We start from the raw sequence: 18,860 nt of genomic DNA on the forward strand, positions 1-18,860 counted from the left end.
CGCCCCACTTCCCGGAAGCTTCGCGTGGGGCTAGGGAAAGGCCTGACCCCAACGATTTTCTCTCTCTGCTCCCTTTACCAGGTGAATGGATTTGTGGAGACGGGTGGAGAGGTGCAGGAGAGAGGGCAAGCGGCATCTCATCCACCCTCCACAGAAGGACGGGTGACAGTGGTCCGGGAGCCTTTCGGGGCCGAGAGGCTAAATGTATTTTGTAACCCCTCGCGAAGCTTCCGGGAAGGGGGGCGGGAGACTTTTAGAGGCCGCGTCCCGGGACGTCGGAGGCGTCGTTGTCTGGGAGACGGTAGAGGCTCCCGAGCTGGGAAGGAGCGTTGTTTTCTCTCTAGTTCCCTCTACAGGCCACGGCGGAGAATGAGTTTAGCCTTAATCTTCTCCATCTCTCCCCAACTCTCTGGCGGCTTTAATGCGGCTTCCGCGTATCTCCAGTCTCCAAGAAGACAGAAACCGTAATTGGAGGATCTGTCTACTAGTGGTCATCCTGCCTTTGCTTACGGAGGAACCCATTACCTCCAGACCCTAACTTATCCTCGTGGACGTCGTGTTTTCTTGTTTTGGCTTGTCGAGATCAGAGCTTTGTAGCTTCCACCTACCGCACGTGGTTCCGTTTTCTGGGACCAAACAGAGCACATCCAATCCCTTTTGCACATAACAGCCCTTCAAATACTTCAGAGCAGCTCTCATGGACCCCCTGAGTCTTTTGCATTTTAAACATCCCCAGCTCCTGCCGACCCTCCTATGGTATGGACTCCATTTAAAGTGGTACTAGATAGATAGTGTCAAACCCTGAAACCGTTACATGTTGCATATTGACTCAGAAAACCACATTAACATTATATTTCACAAAAAAAAGATAGCATTTTCCAGTTGCATTTTAATCCGGTAAAGGGGGGGGACTGTGTGTGACACCCCTGAACTAGATGACCTCTGAGGCGCTTTCCAGCTCCAAGTCTGATCCCATTATTTTAACTGTATTTAACGTTATTTTGTAACGTTGTGGGGTTTGTTTCAGTAGTGGTATCATTTAATATAAGTACTGTTTTGTTTAATATTATTTAGTGCCTATGTGATCTGCACCTTTGAACCAGATGACCCTTCCAGCTCCAAGTCTGATCCCATTATTGCAAATCCGGTTGATTTTATCCAAGAATGTGCTGGCAAATGTGAAACAACTGAAGGGAAAAGAAGTGTACCAGGCACACTTTTAAAGTTTAATCTACATTATTAACTTTTTCCCCATCACTTTTTTGAAGTTAGACAATCAACAAAATAGTAAATCAAGTCTTTATCTGTAGTATTGGCTGGATTTCCTAGCTTTCCAAAGGGGTAAATGCTCACACTGAAAATTTAACAATTGGCTTGTAGATCAAGCTGGTTTCAGCACACCTGGAATGCTTATCCCATTTCTCCCATTCTGAAGCAATTTATTTAGGGGGAATACTGTACATACTGTAATAATTTCAGGTTGTGTTTGAGCCACTTTATCTTAATTTCTTTCCTATGATATTTGAGCTGGTAAAAAGTATTCAAATCTTTCCTATTCTTACGAAAATTGAAATCATAGATTGCACCTCTCTCAAAGGTATGAATGTACAGCTCATTCTTAAGGTTTTTTAAAAATATGCTCAAGTAAATACCAAGTATGGCCAATCTTCATTATTTGTGGATTCCGTATTTGTAAACTCGCCTGCTTGCTAAAATTTATTTGTAATCCCCAAATTGATACTTGCTGTGCTTTTGCAGTCATTACTGGAAGCATGCAGAGTAGCACCCCTCCTGCATGTTCCCAGCCGAGGTCAAAAACAAAGTGATGTTTCTCTGCCTTTTTGTTTCAGTTCTCATATTGTAAGCAAACATCCTTTTCATGTCTATTTAGTGCCACATTTTTCACATTCTTGTGCTTTTTGTTGATGATTTCACTACTTAAAATGGCCCCCAAGCATAGTGTTGAAGTGCTGTTTAAGCACAAGAAGGCTGTGATGTGCCTTATGGAGAAAATGCACGTTACATAAGCTTCATTCAGGCATGAGTTATAGTGCTGTTGGCTGTGAGTTCAATGTTAATGAATCAGTGATAGGGTACATCCAGAAAAAGGAGGAGGAAGTTTGCTGGTCTGTATGGGAGGCTGCTCCAGAAAGTGCTAAATTAACATCTATAGTGTGTGAAGAAGCTATGGGAAAGTGGCTAAATTTATGGATTCATGAGATGACCAAAAAAAAAAAAGCATAGTGGATAGCACTGTTGTGAGGAAGAAAGCCAAAGACATTTATAGTCATGTTACCCAGGGTCAGCAAAATGTTAAACCCTTCTCTGCTAGTGCAGGCTGGCTCACACATTTCGAAAGGCAATAGTGTGTGAGAACTGTTCAACTTACAGGTTCTGCAGATCAGGAGGGCTGTAGAAAAAGTTTTAAAAATATGTGCTAAGTGTTATACAGGAAAAGGGTTTTTGTGGAAGGGCAGGTTTTCAATGCTGAAGAGGCTGGCTTGTTTTACAAGGATGTTGGCAAATGAACCTATATAACACAATTGGCCTCTAAAGCCCCTGGCTGTAAATCAAAGAATGTAGAAACTTGCTATCCTGAGCCAATGCCAAGGGCAACTTTAAGAGCAAACCCCTAATGGTGTATAGAGCCCAAAATCCATGAGCACTTAAAGGAAAAAACCTGAACCATATGCCAGTCCATTGGAGGTGGAACAAAAAAGCATGGATGACTACCAGAATATTCTGGGATTGATTTCACAACTGCTTCATCCCACAGATCGAATGCTATCTCCAAGGACAAAAACCTTGCCTTTGAAGTTTTGTTAGTTTTGGATAATACCCCAGTCCATTGCTGTGAAGAACTCAAAAATGCCCACCCAAACACAGTTCTTTTTATGCCCCCAAAACCTACATCTCTTATTATGCCCTTATAGCAAGGCTTATAAGACTCTTGACAAAAACAAAGAAATCACCATGATGAATTACTGGAAGTCAGTCACTATAAGCAACGTTATTAATAATATAATATAGGCACAGCCCGGGACAGCACCAAGCAGGCTACTGTCAATAACTGTTGAAAAAACATTTGGTTAGACTGTGAAAAAGTTTGTAGGCCTAGAAGGTGTTACAGAAAATAAAAAGAATAGTGTCAAAAGCATAATGCATATTGTGTAGCAAATAAGTGGCGAAATTTCCATACAAAATAAATATTTTAAAATTCTATATTTCAGATCAATTACAACCCATCTAGGTAAATCCTTATTTTCCACAAAGGAAAACAAATGGGTTATATATGTACTTTGATGGCATGAAAGAAGATGTAGAGGAAATTTTGGCAATAAAGACCAATGAAGACCTGGACAAGATAGCAAAACAAGCTGTCAGAGTCAGTGATGATGAGGAAAGTGATGAAAGTCAGCTTAAGTCTTAGAATTGTGGTTTTCATAGAGGCCAAAATATCAGAATGGAATTCTGCATTAGAAAAAATTTTCAGTATTAAGGAAGAATCCGATCCTATCCTTGGAGGCAACTTGAAACTTAATCTCTGTTGTGTTTGCCCCTTACACCAAGATGCTTAAAGATCTGAGGAGAAAAGCCAAGGAGACAAAGGCATATGCAATTTGTCAAGCCAGTTCAGGAGGGAAAATTGCCAAAGCCATCAATCAACAAGTTCCAAGAGCCAAACTCATGAGACAGAACTGTCAGATGTTCACATGCTTCCCTTGTCAATACCTTCTTGTGCAGAATAAGTTCCACCAACCTCTCCCTTTGGTTTTCCTGAGGCAAGCCATGGTGAAGAAACTTAACTGCACAGTCCTATAGCTCCATCAAAAGTAAAATTTTAGTTAATGTTTTTATAAAACTTCAAATGCTTAATCTGTTTAACTTTTTTCCAGGAATTTATTTGTATTACTGTACTGTATAATATGCAGTATTGTTCACAATACTATCTGTAAATTTTACTGAGTACTGTATATATGTGCTGTGTGTATGAGTTAAACACACAGTAAAAAAATCACAGTAAAGTACATTACACAAAAATGCTGTTAATTGACATTTTATTATAAAGAAAATACTGCATATAATTGTTTTTAAGAAATATATATCAAGTAAGGTGTCTTTAAACAGAAACACACATAAGACAAGGTTATATATTAATTGGTTGATGAAAATAATGTGGTCACAGGCTCACAGGAACCCAATAACCCTATATTAAATGGAATGGAAAATTAATTTAGGGAAGACAGACAGTAAGATACTTCTTGTTTTATTGGTTAAATTTTTTCTCTCAAAAATCTTTCCCAGAATTTTTTTCTTCTTTCTGCTTAATTACCTGATAGTTTTAAGTATTTTACAATGCTTATAAAATTTTTTTAAAAATCATTCTTTCTTATGATGAGAATCAGAATCAGAAATAAGTTGGACTAAATTCATGCAAGAATCAATTTTAATTATGTGAAGTTCAATGTCAAAGTGATAAGCCTTCAAATTTTTTAATGGAAAACTTGCTGAATACATATTACATGGCAATCATTAATCAGTTAAGTAGTCAAAGAAACATTGTTACAGCACCTACTAGTTTCTAGGCACAAAAAATAGGAAGATAAAATGAACAAAGCCCAGCCTTCAAGGAACTTATGTTAAAATGTTAACTTACTTTAAAACGAGACATCAAGTCCACATAAATATATACAAAACAAATACAACGTTAATTTTTTGGGTGGGAGGCACTAGCCTGAGGAAAGACCTCATGTAGGAGGCAGTTTTTGAGTTATGCAGAGAGCCAGGGATTCTAAGAGGTAGAAGTGGGGAGAGAGTACATTATTGGCATGTGGGATGTTCTGTGCAAAGCATGGACCCGGGAAATTGTATCCAATGTTTTCTGAGAGATTTGCTTTCCTTAAAATCTGAAGGCTAGACAGTAGTAGGTTCCTAGAAAAAAAAAGTCTTTATAAATTTTTGAGTAAGCTTATAGGTTGAAGGTTTATGAACATTATGTGTGGTAATATTGTTTCTATATGGTGAGATTCTGAAGACATCAATATTTGGACATATATTCATATAGCATTTATCTAATATGAGTACATTGGCACAGTACACATGTGTGTATGTATATATGTGTCTCAAAATAATAGTACTTACCTGCCATTAGAAAGCCACATTTTAAGTTATTTTAGATTAGTTATAGAGTTATGGGTTTGTTTTGGATTGCCAAATTCTTTTGTATAACTTCTTTTGTAAAAGGCAGTTCTTTCCTATGGGAAATTATTTGGCCCGTAGGAATATCGAGCCCACAATCTTAGCTTCATTTTCATTACATGCTGTCCCACCACCCTCTCCAAACACATACACTCAATAAATCCCAGTGGCTCCCTTTCACCTGCAGGATCAAATATGAAGTCATTTGTTTGTAATTTAAAATTCTTCATAACCTGCTCCCTTCCTTTCTTGGTTTTCTCCCCTCCATGCTCTCTACAATCCAGGAACACTGGCCTACTTGCAGATCATCCAGTAGTAAATTCTATGTTCTGTCTCCATGCTTTTACACTGACCATTTACCCTGCCTGAAATGTTCTGGCCCCTCACTTCTGGCTCTTATTTTTCTTACTTATTTTTAAGACAGTTCAAATCTTCTGCAACAAGTCTTCCGCACTCCCCCTCCCATCCAAATGCTAATGTTTTCCCCTCTAAGATAATTTTCATTCTATTCTGTGTATATCTTGTATATTTATACCTAGTTATTTAGAGTGGAAGCCTTTTGAAGGGACTATTTTTACCTTGCCTTATATCCTTGGTCTCAGCCCAGGGCCTGACATATAGTTGTTGTTTATTAATTCCTTTGACTGACTGAATTACTATCATGCTTTGTCTAAAAGAGAAATTGTTTAGTTCAGTCAGTGAAGTAATGAATAACCTAGTAGTCTAGAAATTATTAGACTTCAGAAGGTACCTAATTCACTACCTGATAGTTGGTTAGACATTGGGAAAGCTCACATTAAATAACTACAGTGCTGTGTATTTGAGTGGCAGAACCTACCTTCAGCTGCTGCTATTTTGCCTTCTCCCAAGGAGCCACTTTCCATTCTACCTGCAGGATCAGTCCCAATCATGTATTTCAACCAGGCCCTTTGTATGTAAGGCAGGAATACAAAAAAATTTTTTGGCTGAAACAACTATGTGTCAGATCCACACTTAACAGTATTCTATTGCAATTGAAGTGATGCCTTTCTGATCATTTACCTGCCTTGACCTTTGACACTTGCCTACTTTTGGTAGTCACCAAGATTCTTTACCTCCTTTCCTAATCCTGGAATCTAAGGAACTGCATGTAAACTTAACTTTTGTCTAGCCTATCTAAGCTTTCTGACCGATGACAAATACATGCTCTTATTCCATTGCTTGGGCTGTTTCCCTGTCCAGTGGCACATCTCTCATAGGACACAACTTTCATTTTGTGAATGTACTTGGAAATTGCATTACTTAAATAATTTTTACGATGATTATATCTGTTGTAATTATAAAGCACCTTTTCTTCTGCCATCATGTAAGACAGATCTTTACATTTCTTTTTTTGTTAGGGAGTGGAGGGAAAACAAAAGTATTGCTTTAATTTCTCTTTGAGGGCTAGTTCACCTAATCTTTGTCTTTTTTTAAATATATAGTTTCAACCAGTCAATCAGCATTTATTAAGTATCTCCTATGTAGCAGACACATTGCTTTTCTCATTCTTCTGCTAATGAAAGCAGTGCTAAAAGGTGGTTTGCCTCCCTTCTCCACCCCTACCCCCCACCTCAAATCCCTTAGCTATGGCAGGGTCTCTAATACATTGGGGTTGTGGATAGGAAAAAGGCAATGGTATATATGAATGGTTGGATAGGATGGTCTGGAAATCTCAACAGATTTACTAAACAATTAGGATTAATATTTTCAGTTAGAAAGCAAATATACTTTTACGTCATTCAAACAGACATTAAAGTACGCAAGGGCAGGGACTCTTTCTTATACTCTTTTTTTGCCTAGCAAAGGTTTTATACATAGCAGGTGCACTGTTTTTACTTGCTGACTTAAAGTTACTGCCATTATGGTTGAGTAGAGAGTGCAGGACACCTATATCCAAAAAAATATAATAACAAAAATAGCATACATTTATATCACACTCAGTATTTACAATTCACAGTATAAATGTTCTTTTACAGAGACAGGCCAAGGATTAATTAATCCCACTCTATCAAGAGAGTGAAGTTATTTGCTCTGGTCAGCAAGTGTCAGAACCAGGTTTCAGACCTTTGATTCCATGTCCAGTTATTTTTCTATGACACCATGCTGTCAGCCAGCATTTATTCTAAGTACCAAAAGACTTACAGAATGCTGTAGGAGTTCAGAGGATGCAGAGTACGCCTGTTGTAACTAGTAAAGGGAGATAAAACCGAAGGATGCATTGGATATCACCTTGAATGCTAGGCTAAGAAATGGAGACCTTATTCAATAGGGAGTGGGGACTCAGTAAAGGTTTTTGATTGGGGGAGTGTTATGACCAAAACAATTTTAGTAAAATTAATTTCTCAGTGTAATAGAGTGCAAGATAAAGTCAAGGGGAGAGATAGAAACCTGATATTAGAAGTTTGTATCATTTGAAATACTCTTATATGGATCATAGGATTATTGATTTAGAGTTGGAAGGGACCTTCAAAGCCACTGAGTCAGCCCTCCTCCCTCATTTTATAGATGAGGGAACTGAAGCAGAGAAGTTGAATGACTTGCCCATGATAACACATAATATCTAAGGCAAGATTTGAAGCCTTCCTGCCTTCCAGTCCAGTGCCTTATTCACCACAGTACTCTTGATAAATCTTGGATCCTTCTTGTCCTGACCAAAGCAGTTTCTCTAAACACTGAGAGACCCATTCATATTGTTGTAGAACTTAAACTTATAACTCCTCTTCCTGGGTCTCTAAAGAGGGGTCTGATTTAGAAGGTAACGAAATAAATCTTCAAGCTTTTACTATTAGTTGTGCTATGCTCTCTCTGAAATAGGGCCTATCTTGTTTTTTTCTCTTTGTATCTGAGCTTAGCCAGCGTTTTGCACAGAGTAAGTACTTATTAAATGCTTTCTAATCAATGAATTCTTCCATAATCAGTGACCACTATTTGGAGATGATTATGTCTGATGATATTAAATGCTAGCTATAATTTGAAACTTAAAACAGAATTGGTTTGTGCAGAAAAATCTTTAAAATATTTGCTCTATCGGTACAGTGGATTTGTTATAGGAATATCCTTTTACCATATATGAAGCTGCATTCAGCAAAACATAGTTGCATTACAATTAGCCATTTATCATCAAGGAAAATTAAAAATTGTATAAAACCATGTGGCCACCTGCAACTGCTGTCACTTAAGGTGGAGTTAAAACTCGATATCCAAAGCAACTTTGAAATCAAAAAATGATAAATGGAAAGGCAATGAGATTGTATCCTAGAGTTAGGTTACTAAACTGGGCAGATATTTTTAATGATTAAGTTTGGTGCAGTTTTAAAAAATTACATGTTTTCTCATTGCACATAAATCACTAATTCTTGCTAACAAAATGGATATCATTGTTAAGGACAAACTCTGCTGTGTCCTATTACACAGTTTTCTGTAAACAACCCTTTGCCAACAACCACGAAAATATAACCTTCTAAAAAGAAAAACATTTCTGGCTGGGAGGAAGCCTGTGAAGAAGGGCTTCATGCTAAAAGCTGAAGGGCCAAAGTCACTGTTTGTATAAGGTGTGATTTTCTGTTGCCATTGATCAACACCTGTTGACAAACATTGCCATTTGGAAATATATACCAAGAACAAATCCTGTACTAGACAATACAAACCAAGAATCATCCTCTTACACACTCTAGTGATTTACAATAAATATCAAAGGAAAACTTTAAAGTCATTAAAGATGAGACTGTACTACGTTACTTTTGCTTCATTATCTTATAAATTCAGGAGAGCAGTAGCTGCTTTTATGTATGTTTGCACAGTGGCTAGTGCAATTAAGAATTTAAAATCAACATTAAATTTTTAAAAAACATTTTTAAAATTTACTTGATTTATTCTATTCATTGGACAGTAATTTTTAAGAATAAAATCATTACAAAAGATATATGCTCAATACTTTTCAGCAAGTTAGGTGGAGATGATATACCAAGTCTTTTAAGGAACATTCCTGTGTTACCTTAAAATGTAATTATAAGCCTTCTGAGTTCTTAGGATAACTTGAAACTCAGGATAACTTAAACACTGTAGAAACTCAGTGGGGATTTTCCCAACTGTTTTATTGAGGTAAAATTTCTCATTTTTACACATATATGCATTTATATCTATATATAATTAAGAAAGCTACACAATGTTCTAAGGCACTTGGAATTGTGCACAGCGATATATCCTAAAATGTTATACAACTAGATAAAACATTTTTGCTTTTTAAATAATAAACACAAACACAGGTACTGTATAAAAAGATAATACATATTCTTTTTTTCAGATTACAACAGTGAAATACGTATACATATATGTATGTGTATATATCACACACATATTATAGTACAGTACATATCCAGAACCAAAAAGAAACTGTCATTTTCACCAATTATTTACATTCCCAGGCATCCCTCCTCTGTAATACACAGCATTGGATCACTCACTGGAAATCTAGCATTGGTCCATCGGACATTGATCACTGCTCGCCATTCTTGTCACTATAGCCAAAGTTTACAATAATAAAAAATGTGTACATTTTTTTTTTCTTAACATTTCTGTTACGTCTGATATACTCTGAAAAAGCAAATAAATGACTGACAAGTTCTAGGCTTTACCAAGTACTAAGTCTTGTGAAATTCATGCAGAATAATTTGGAGACATGGAGAATCCTAAGTTATGGAATAAAATACTGAAAAAGGAAAATTATAACAAAAATTAGTGCCTTGATTTTAGTTGACCTATGTATATTTTACCTTGGGTGAATTAGTACTTCTTTAATGCTAACTAATCCATCATGGACCACATGTGAAGCTTCTTAAAGCAATGCAATAATGATATAATCTTAACTATACTGTTAACCATAACCATGTATTACAGGGGGAAAAAATTAAAAAAAGTGGCCAAGTGGCATAAACATTGGCTTTAAACATACCATAAAAAATGACCTGAGGATGGAGTGGCACTTTGTCTTACATTCTCCTTTTATTCTCTTCTCAAAACCCCCCAACAATATACCACTTTCTATTTGGAAAGATAAGAATTCTTAAGCACCAACTAGCAGTTCACAACAGTCACTCTTTAATCCAAATAGCTCTCTTTCCAAACAATACATTTAACATTTTCATTTTGATTAAAAAAAAAAGGATGGCAACATTACTAATTCATTTCTGTCTTTGATGAAACTAAAGTTTCTCAACAGTCTTAAAACACTGTTAACGTTAAGTCACTACTACAAAAAAGTAGCAGCAAATAGAATGGACATGTTTCAGTGTTGTTTTTAATTTTAATGCTTTACCCATGTAAAACTTGGCATGATTTTCATGTATATCTGTCACCTAAGATAAACTAACAATGTGTGTTCAGTGCATGATTAATCCATAATTCCTATGCAATACCATATTTACAAATCTTAATAGGAAAACTGAACTATGTGGCTTTTCTTACAATGGTCAAAGTCCTGTCCAATAGCTTCATTGGTAGGTTTTGAACCCATAGGTTGGAGTTTGTTTGGTCAAATATGATGATGAGTTGATAGACTGCAATTTCTGTCTCTAGAAGTGTAATGCTCTCCTCTTTGTCCCCACCTCAATCCCTTTTTTGTTTCTGTTAAATCAATAACCCCAGGAAAACTGGGAAGCAGTCTGATCAATTAAGACACAATTTTGAAGTAGTTGAAGTTAGCGTTTGGCACTAAAACTCAGCTAAATGCCTACCTTTTGATAATTCCTTAGGGTCTTCCTTCAGTAAAGTATCCAGTGATCTCCACTAAAGAGTTAGCTAATAATGTTTTTCTTAATACAGGATACTCTCCAACACTACATTTAAACAGTCCTCACCAAAGATACTTCTGTTTGGCAGGGAAGTGGTGATGGAGAACTCTTTAAGAATGGAAAGACTTGGGGTTGCTAGGTGGCTCAGTGAATGGAGCACTGGCCCAGGAGTCAGGACCTGAGTTCAAATCGGCCTTAAGACACTTAACACTTACTAGCCATGTGACCTTGGGCAAGTCAGTTAATTCCAATTGCCCTGCTCTCCCCCGTAAAAACAAAACAAAACAGAACAACAACAAAAAACAGAATGGAAAGACTTCAAGCCTTAAAGAAAGGATGGAAGGAATGGCAGTGGCTACTTTATTTGGGGAAAAGATGCCTGTCTCTTACTCCTTCAAATCATGACATACAGACAGACTAAAAAGTATGGCCCTACAGACAAAACCAAAAAAAAAAAATGAGATTTACCATCCATTGAATGCCATGTAAATTGAAATTATTTCCCACCCCCACTTCCCAAGTGCCTTAAAAAAAAATAGAGTTGGTTTGCAGAAGGAAATACCACACCAAAATAAAATCTCTTAGTTTCTCTTCAGGAATTGCCATAGTGGAATGCCTTAACTTGAAACAGACACCAGGATGCAGCTTAGAAAATTTGTTACAACGTAAGTTATTCCTTAGTACCCGCTGGGTTCCCTAATGTTCTAAAAGAATTAATTCATTTTCCAAAGTGGGCAGTTTTTAATCAGTAGGTTTAGGCCTCTCAATGTAGTGACCTTTTTCTTTGTGGTAATAATCATACCCAGAATTAAATTTGGAGAATTGGAGGCCATGCTATATAAAAACAGAAAAGACCTATACATTTTGCACAGTGTGTGATTTCACCATTATATCGCTTAAGCGCAAGATTTGGAACAGTGCAAAACTTGATACTGCCATCAACTAAGGAATAATAACTTTACATGCTATTGAATTGGTTTTCAAGAATGAAAAAAAGTGGGAAGAGAATCACTGTTTTAATAAGTGTAGACATGCCTCTATAGTTGGGAAACAATGTTTATTTTTCTATCCTACACACAGTAGGATAATACTAATTTCTGGCAGCTGTATAAAGCTAATAACTCCATAAAAGACAAGTAAAATGGCTATTAACACTTTATATGATCCTGTGGCAATACACTAGAAAATGTAATGTTAATGCTCACAACTTCATTATGAGCCACTAACTACAAAAAGTGCTGATGCAGGACAGAATTAACTAGAAGTTTATGAGCCTTAACTCGTTAGGGAGTTTATCTCTTATTTACAATATTTAGTGATTCTTATGGTATATTCAGTGCTTCTAATTTTTCTTACAATATACTCATCTGTAGTCAAATTGAAACATACTGAGATTATGTGTTTTCCCTATTACAGTGGATGTTATTAACATGCTTAGCACAGTGCTTGGCACATGGTAAGTACTTAAATGCTTTTCATTCATTCATTTAAAAAAAGGACAGTGAAAGTAGAGACTTAATTCTGATAATTAAAGAGTTATGTACGTTATAATTTTTTTTCACTTGAATTGTCTTGAGTAGCCAAAATATTTCTGCTAGTTAATTGGGGATTTTATATTATATTTTGTATAAATTACATTTCTAATTTCACATAAATATAAACAAACAGCTAATAAATCCAAATTATACCTCAAGCCATTTCATAGAATTTAGAAAATTAAGACCAGATTTAGTTCAGATATAAATATAAGAAACAAAAGACAATAGTATTCCTGATGTGATCATCTTGGATTTCTGATTAAAGAAAATTATCACACATTAAATGATACTGATCAATGAACTTGCCAGAAAGAATCAGATTCGCCATGCTGTCATATAGTTCAACTGAATATCTACAGCTATAAGTTCTGGAATGGCTGTTTTACATTAGTGATAAAACCTCAAAATTTTAATTGGCTAAAACTGGGTCCAGTTGATGTGAATTTAGTTGTTTTTTTCATTGCTGATCATGCTTGTTAAAAATTAAAGTTTGGTTGAGCACTAACCTACAAAGGATAAATTGTATACACTGTTCAGCTTTTGTACAATTTAAAGGAAATGGTCATTTCTGTCCTGTCATCCCATCCCTGGCCCCTGTTGGAAATCCAAGAATCATACAGCAATTTGAAATAGAAAAGCTATTTTCTAGGAGTTTTAGAAGAGGACACAGTCTCTTGTAACTGGCTCCTGTTTTGATTTTTGATAGGAAGAAGCCCTAGTAAAATTATCAGAGGTTCTAGGCACATAAATACCAGATAGGACCTATCTTAGTGAACTTCCCAATCCAATCCTTCAAGTTTTCCTCCACAATAGACACTACAATTAAACACTATATGCAGCTTTTAAGACTATGCACATAGTGATATACAGTATATAATGTACTCAGATGACTAGCTTTTCTCCTAATCTGTGTGCATTTCAATATAGAACAGAAAAAAATTAGATAGCATACCATATTTACTGACAAAAGAAGATTTTTTTTTTAATCAGCCAAACAGTGAACATTCTATAACATATCACCTGTGCGAAAAGTTGGTATAAACATCTGTTTTTCATTATTTACATAGGGGCTTGATTATTGGTAATCATGGATTGGTTTTTTTTTTAAAGGTTGCAAAGTTTAAATATAAAAATGTTAAACAATATAGTCTTTGGTATTTTTTTAAGTTGAAAACACAACATGATATGAAAGAAAATCATGTTGCCACATTGTAGTCCAGAATTAATTCCTATGGCTGTTTAGAAATTGCTATAGAAATTGACAAGACTAAGTCATAAAGCACTTGCACATGAAGAAAGACCATATTTTCATCATTTCCTCAATGCAAAATGTCTTTTAATACTTATAAAATGCACTTCAGAATATAGATTGATTCTGTTATTAATTCATTACATCCAGGGATGAAATAGGGATGCTCACTTTTACCGGCTACAAAATAGTACTGGTTGTTCCTGCTAATTCCTGCTAAAAAACTAAGAGGTTCTGAATGTTTTATGGGATTCTGACAGAATCTGAACTCTTCAGTCAACTAAAATAGCCATATCAATGTAGAGCATGAACAAATGACTGTGTAGCCTATATAAAATAAGAAGAGCTAGCTGATGCTTAAATTATTTTATAAAAATCATCCCCAAACTCTCCAGTTAGCTGTTCTTGAAAATATCAATAAATAGTAGAATCTAAATTTAGCTACCATATTTCATGCTTGCTTCTGAAATGTAAAATTATAATCTTTGATATTATGAACCAAGAACATTCAGGAAAATTCAGCTCAAGATCTGAGGGAAGAGAGAAAACCCCACCTAGACTTTGCCTTACATCAGTATGTTTCATGTATTAGAAAAAAATAAAAGGGGCATACAAATTTCTATTAAACATACTACAGTATTTACACACATTTAAAAGTGATTTTTAAACAAAATTAAAACCTCTCCTTATGGTTGCAGGTATTTGGGAGCAGAGAAGTCACATAATGCACACACTCAATGGGAAGTGTTGGCAAGTAAGACAATAGAGGATACCTTAGTGTAAACAATACTGACCTCACCTTTGACCAACATAAGAAAATCAGATTTTCCCCCCTATCTCCAGTCTTACTGACCATTTTGCTTCCATAGTTAATACTTATGCTCAGAGATATATTTTACAAATTATTAAATGAGACTAGGTATTTTATACACAATGTAACAGATTTTATGTGAAGTTTTAAAGTCTCTTGCTGAGTACTTATTAATCCACACACTTTTCTTTGTAGCAGCATTTCAAAGATTCCAAATGATGCAGCATTTAAACTAATAAAATAAATAAATAAAAACTGTAGTCCTGATAATTTCTGTTTGAAACTAATTATAGGCAGGACACCTGTAATTCACTTGAGTTTTGACTTTGGGTTCAAAATTAAAATATTATCAAGATTGTCAATTGTTTTTCTTCATGTTTAGGGTGTTCTCACTTCTGAGAGAAAGACCATACAGTCTATATCTAAACTTGCTGCAGTCCTATAGAATCACATTATTTCCTATTTTACTCCCACTCCTGTAATTCTAACATCATGGAAGGTACATTGAGTAAGAGTATAAAAATAGTAAAGCATGTTTAGTTTTGCTACTTGAGCATGCAACATTGTTTCTTTAAGCATGCTTGTTAGAGTCTGTGCAAGCCTCTTGCATTTATGAAAAATATGTATGAAAACACTCAGACTCATTCCTGGCAAGTGGGTTCACTGGCACCAAAATAAATTAAAACTACTGTATTTTACTAAAGTAAAGATGAAATGTGAATTGTCTTCCTGGCACAGATCTGAATCATTAGGTAGTCATACTTGTAAATCCTTCTTGGGTGATCATTCTTACCCAACACATTTCTATGTCAAAAAAATACATTTTATCTTTAGTTTGATTTCTGTTACTGTATTGAAGTACTTATTTTTTTTCTTTTTCTTTTCCACCTCAATTCCCAGTGCCTCATAATCGCACTGCACATTTTTTTGATTACCATAAAACTCTGTATTCCTGAAAAGAGGAAGCCCATGATTGTCTTCTGTTCATCTTCCTTGGTCAAAATTCTAATGAATAAAAGTCTGTTTAGCAATATGAACTGGTCATGGCTGAAGCAGAATATCTCTTACCATCAACACCTGCTGGACAAAAAGGATTGCTGTGTCTTTCTCTTTTTCTTTTGCCCTCTATCAGAGCTCTCCAATAAAAGGGGAGGAGTTCTTCTCCAATAAAACCAAGGGCCACTTTCTTTATCACAGGTTAAGTTGCAACATACACACATTCAAATTCCAGTGCAATCTCAAGTCTTCAGGAAACAGTGCTTTCCCCAAAGGTTATCAGCAAATGATTCATTCACAATAGTTTTGCATTTCATTAGGGGCGATGAAACCTGGAATGATAAATATAAAGTCTAAGTGCCTGAGGTATATTAATTTTAAAAGTTTTAACTCTAGGGGCAGCCAGGTGGCACAGTGAGTAAGAGCACTGGCCCCAGAGTCGGGAGAACCGAGATTGGTTCTGGCCTCAGATAAAATAACTGGCTGCGTAACCTTGAGCAAGTTACTTACCCCCAATTGCTTAAAAAAAAAAGTTTTAACTCCGGATCACTAAACTGAATGAAATATAGAAATTCTTTTTTTAAAAGGTTTTCAGAAACATTGTAACTAAACTATAGTAGGATTCCATTAAGAGGCTTGTATCAGAGATGAATCATTTTTTTAGACCCTTTGATTGCTATCTTTCATACCTGTGTCTTCACCTATGCTTCTATCTTTTATTCTTTTTGCCTGTCTCAGAGGAAGAGGCCTTTTCCCTTGTGAAGGCTAATCCCTCCACCTGTGTCTCTGATACCACTCTTCAGGCCCCCTCCTGGATCTTGCTCTATTATCTATCCCTTGTCTCAAATCTTCGTTCTCTTCTCCATAATCATTCTTGGTCACCAGATATTTCTGAAGCATTTTACATATTGGAAACCCTTTTCTTATAGATACTTTCTCCCTCCCTGGTCTATTTGTCATTGCACCTTCACAGATTTATCTCTACCTTGATATTTCTTTCTCCTCAGCAAGCTGTACTTCTACCTTCTACCCTCTAAATGTGGGAACTTCTTCCAACATTCTGCAACTCATTTTTCCTTTGGTTTCTAAAGACGTTTTTTAAAAAAATTCCAATGAAGAGGAAAAGGGGAGTTTTTTAAAGGGAGTAATGTGGATGCACAGGAAATTCACCAACCAAATTAGAATCATAACAGAATATGAATACAAAAGTATGGCACAATCCTGTAAGAATAGAGTTTAAATACTATAGCTTATAATAATCTGAAGTTTAAAAATGCCCAAAGACAAGAAAAGGGGTGTTTTTTTTAAAAACTGTTTTGGAATACAAGAGCAGGATTACTGGTCTGGGTAGATGTGATAATATTGACCATGGAGAGAAGACAGATTTATTCAGTTTTTGTTTGGCTTCTTTCTCTGTCATGGAAAATGTTTTTGGAACTAGTGGGGTCTAAGCAAAAACTACTAAAAAGAAACTGATACTTATGACAATGAGATTAATAATGATTTAAAAAAATGGAAGCCATGAAAGGTTAGGGTGAATGAGAGAGGAACTTTGGAAATGGAGGAGGGGAAATGTCCCAATTATAAAAAAAAAAAGATGATGACATTTAAAATTCTAGAGGGTTCACTGTGCTTTCTAGAAAAATTCCATAATGTATCATTAAAGATATCATCCGTGGACATCTAGGGAAAAAAAGAGTTGATCACAAAGAGATTAGCCTCACTAATTTTTTAGACAAGATTACTAAAAACTGATGGATTAGGGAAATACTATAGACCCAGATTACCTAGATTTTAATAAAGCATCCCACAAAGTTTCTTATGCTATTCTTGTAGGGGTAAGATGGAACTACATGCATTAGGTGATAGTGCAACTTAATGCATTCAGAAGTGGTTGAATGGCCCAGGCAAAGAGTAGTTATTAATGGCTCAGTGTCAACTTGGAAGGAGGTCTCTTCCAGTGGAATGCCCCAGGGATTCACCTAAAGATCATCATGTTGGGAATCAAGAGACCTCACCACTAATTAGCCTGGACAAATCATTCTCCCTTATTGGCTTCATTCCCTTCCATACATACAAATATCTTTAGGGTATATTCTAGTTCTAATGACCTGTGATTCTAACAACTGGTTTAACAAACACGCTCCATACCTCCCCTTTCTGCTATTTTACTTATGAAAGGCAGTGTGGTATGGTGAAAGGTATACTAAATTTATATTCAGAGAACCTGTACTGAAATCTTGATTGGCATTTTATCACCTGTGTGACCCTGGCAAGATATTTAACCTCTATGGGCCTCAGTTTCCTTATCTGTAAAACAAAAGGGTTAAACTAGATGATTTCTAAACCTATGATCCTACATTCCTTAAAACTGAAAAACCCTTTTTTCTTCATCCTAATTGGTCAAAATCCAAACCATCCTTACAGGCCCATTCAGATGACACACTTATAATGAAGTCTTCCCTGATACCCCTAGATATGCCTAGATAGAATGTCTTCCTTTCGAAAATTCCCACATTATCTTATCCTTTTTTATATTTATTAGATTCTTCTATGTAGTATACTTATGTAGGTACATGTCTTATTTCTTTTACTATACTCTAAGCTCACTGAGGGACAGAGATTATGAGGCAGTATGTATAGTATAAAAAGCAATAGACTTGCAGTTAGATGATCTGATTTGAATCCCAGTCCTGACACTCATTAGCTCTGTGACCTTGAACAAACTGCTTAATTTCTTGGAGCTTCAGTTTTCTCATCTGTAAAATGATAATTGATGCACCATCTACTGAGTTGTGGGGAAAATACTTTGTGAACCCTAAGCTATATTATTAGTGTGAGTTATTTATATTTATATCATATCATTTAAATGTTAAATGAACTAATCTTTTTTAAAACTTTAAAATATTTGTAATAAGAGATAATATTGTTAGAAAACTAAGGAATTTTAAAATTAATTTTTTTTAAACTAATGTACCCAAATTGATTATTATCAAAATGCATTCTGAGGTATCCTCAGATTATTAGTTCATTTGGTTAGAGGCCTATGCTTAATTAGGTCAGGGGGATAGATTTCAATCCCACAAGTCATTTTGCTTTGACCAAATCAAAACTTGGTTCCACAGCGCAGATTCTATCACCAATACCCTCTGCTAGCTGTTAAATGTGTTGACCTTGGTACAAGGCTGACCAGGTAAGAAAGGGAATGCTTTAGTATAAATAAGTCACTAGTAGAAAATTAACTCAATTCAGTTTTC

The 18,860-nt window shown here is 35.6% G+C and overlaps 1 protein-coding gene and 1 long non-coding RNA gene across 7 annotated transcripts in view; one reads left to right on the forward strand and one right to left on the reverse strand.

Moving 5' to 3' along the window:
- Window positions 1–262: 262 nt before the first annotated feature.
- On the forward strand, window positions 263–5,065 carry LOC138176667 (uncharacterized). The gene is made up of 2 exons (XR_011172358.1): window positions 263–756; window positions 1,075–5,065. It is a non-coding gene; the product is annotated as an uncharacterized lncRNA (long non-coding RNA).
- Window positions 5,066–9,297: 4,232 nt separating this feature from the next.
- PHACTR2 (phosphatase and actin regulator 2) overlaps window positions 9,298–18,860 on the reverse strand; it is a 175,978-nt gene continuing 166,415 nt past the window's right edge. For all 6 annotated transcript variants that reach the window (XM_069107470.1, XM_069107469.1, XM_069107471.1 and 3 more), the window contains one exon: window positions 9,298–15,935. In XM_069107470.1, the coding sequence (XP_068963571.1) occupies window positions 15,920–15,935 (16 nt within the window). In that variant the 3' untranslated portion in view covers window positions 9,298–15,919. The remainder of the gene's footprint in view (window positions 15,936–18,860) is intronic.

The sequence above is a fragment of the Petaurus breviceps genome, unplaced genomic scaffold, assembly GCF_028583685.1.
Source record: "Petaurus breviceps papuanus isolate PSGF00001 unplaced genomic scaffold, PetGlider_PUasm1.0 90064, whole genome shotgun sequence".
In the NCBI taxonomy this organism is placed as follows: domain Eukaryota; kingdom Metazoa; phylum Chordata; class Mammalia; order Diprotodontia; family Petauridae; genus Petaurus; species Petaurus breviceps.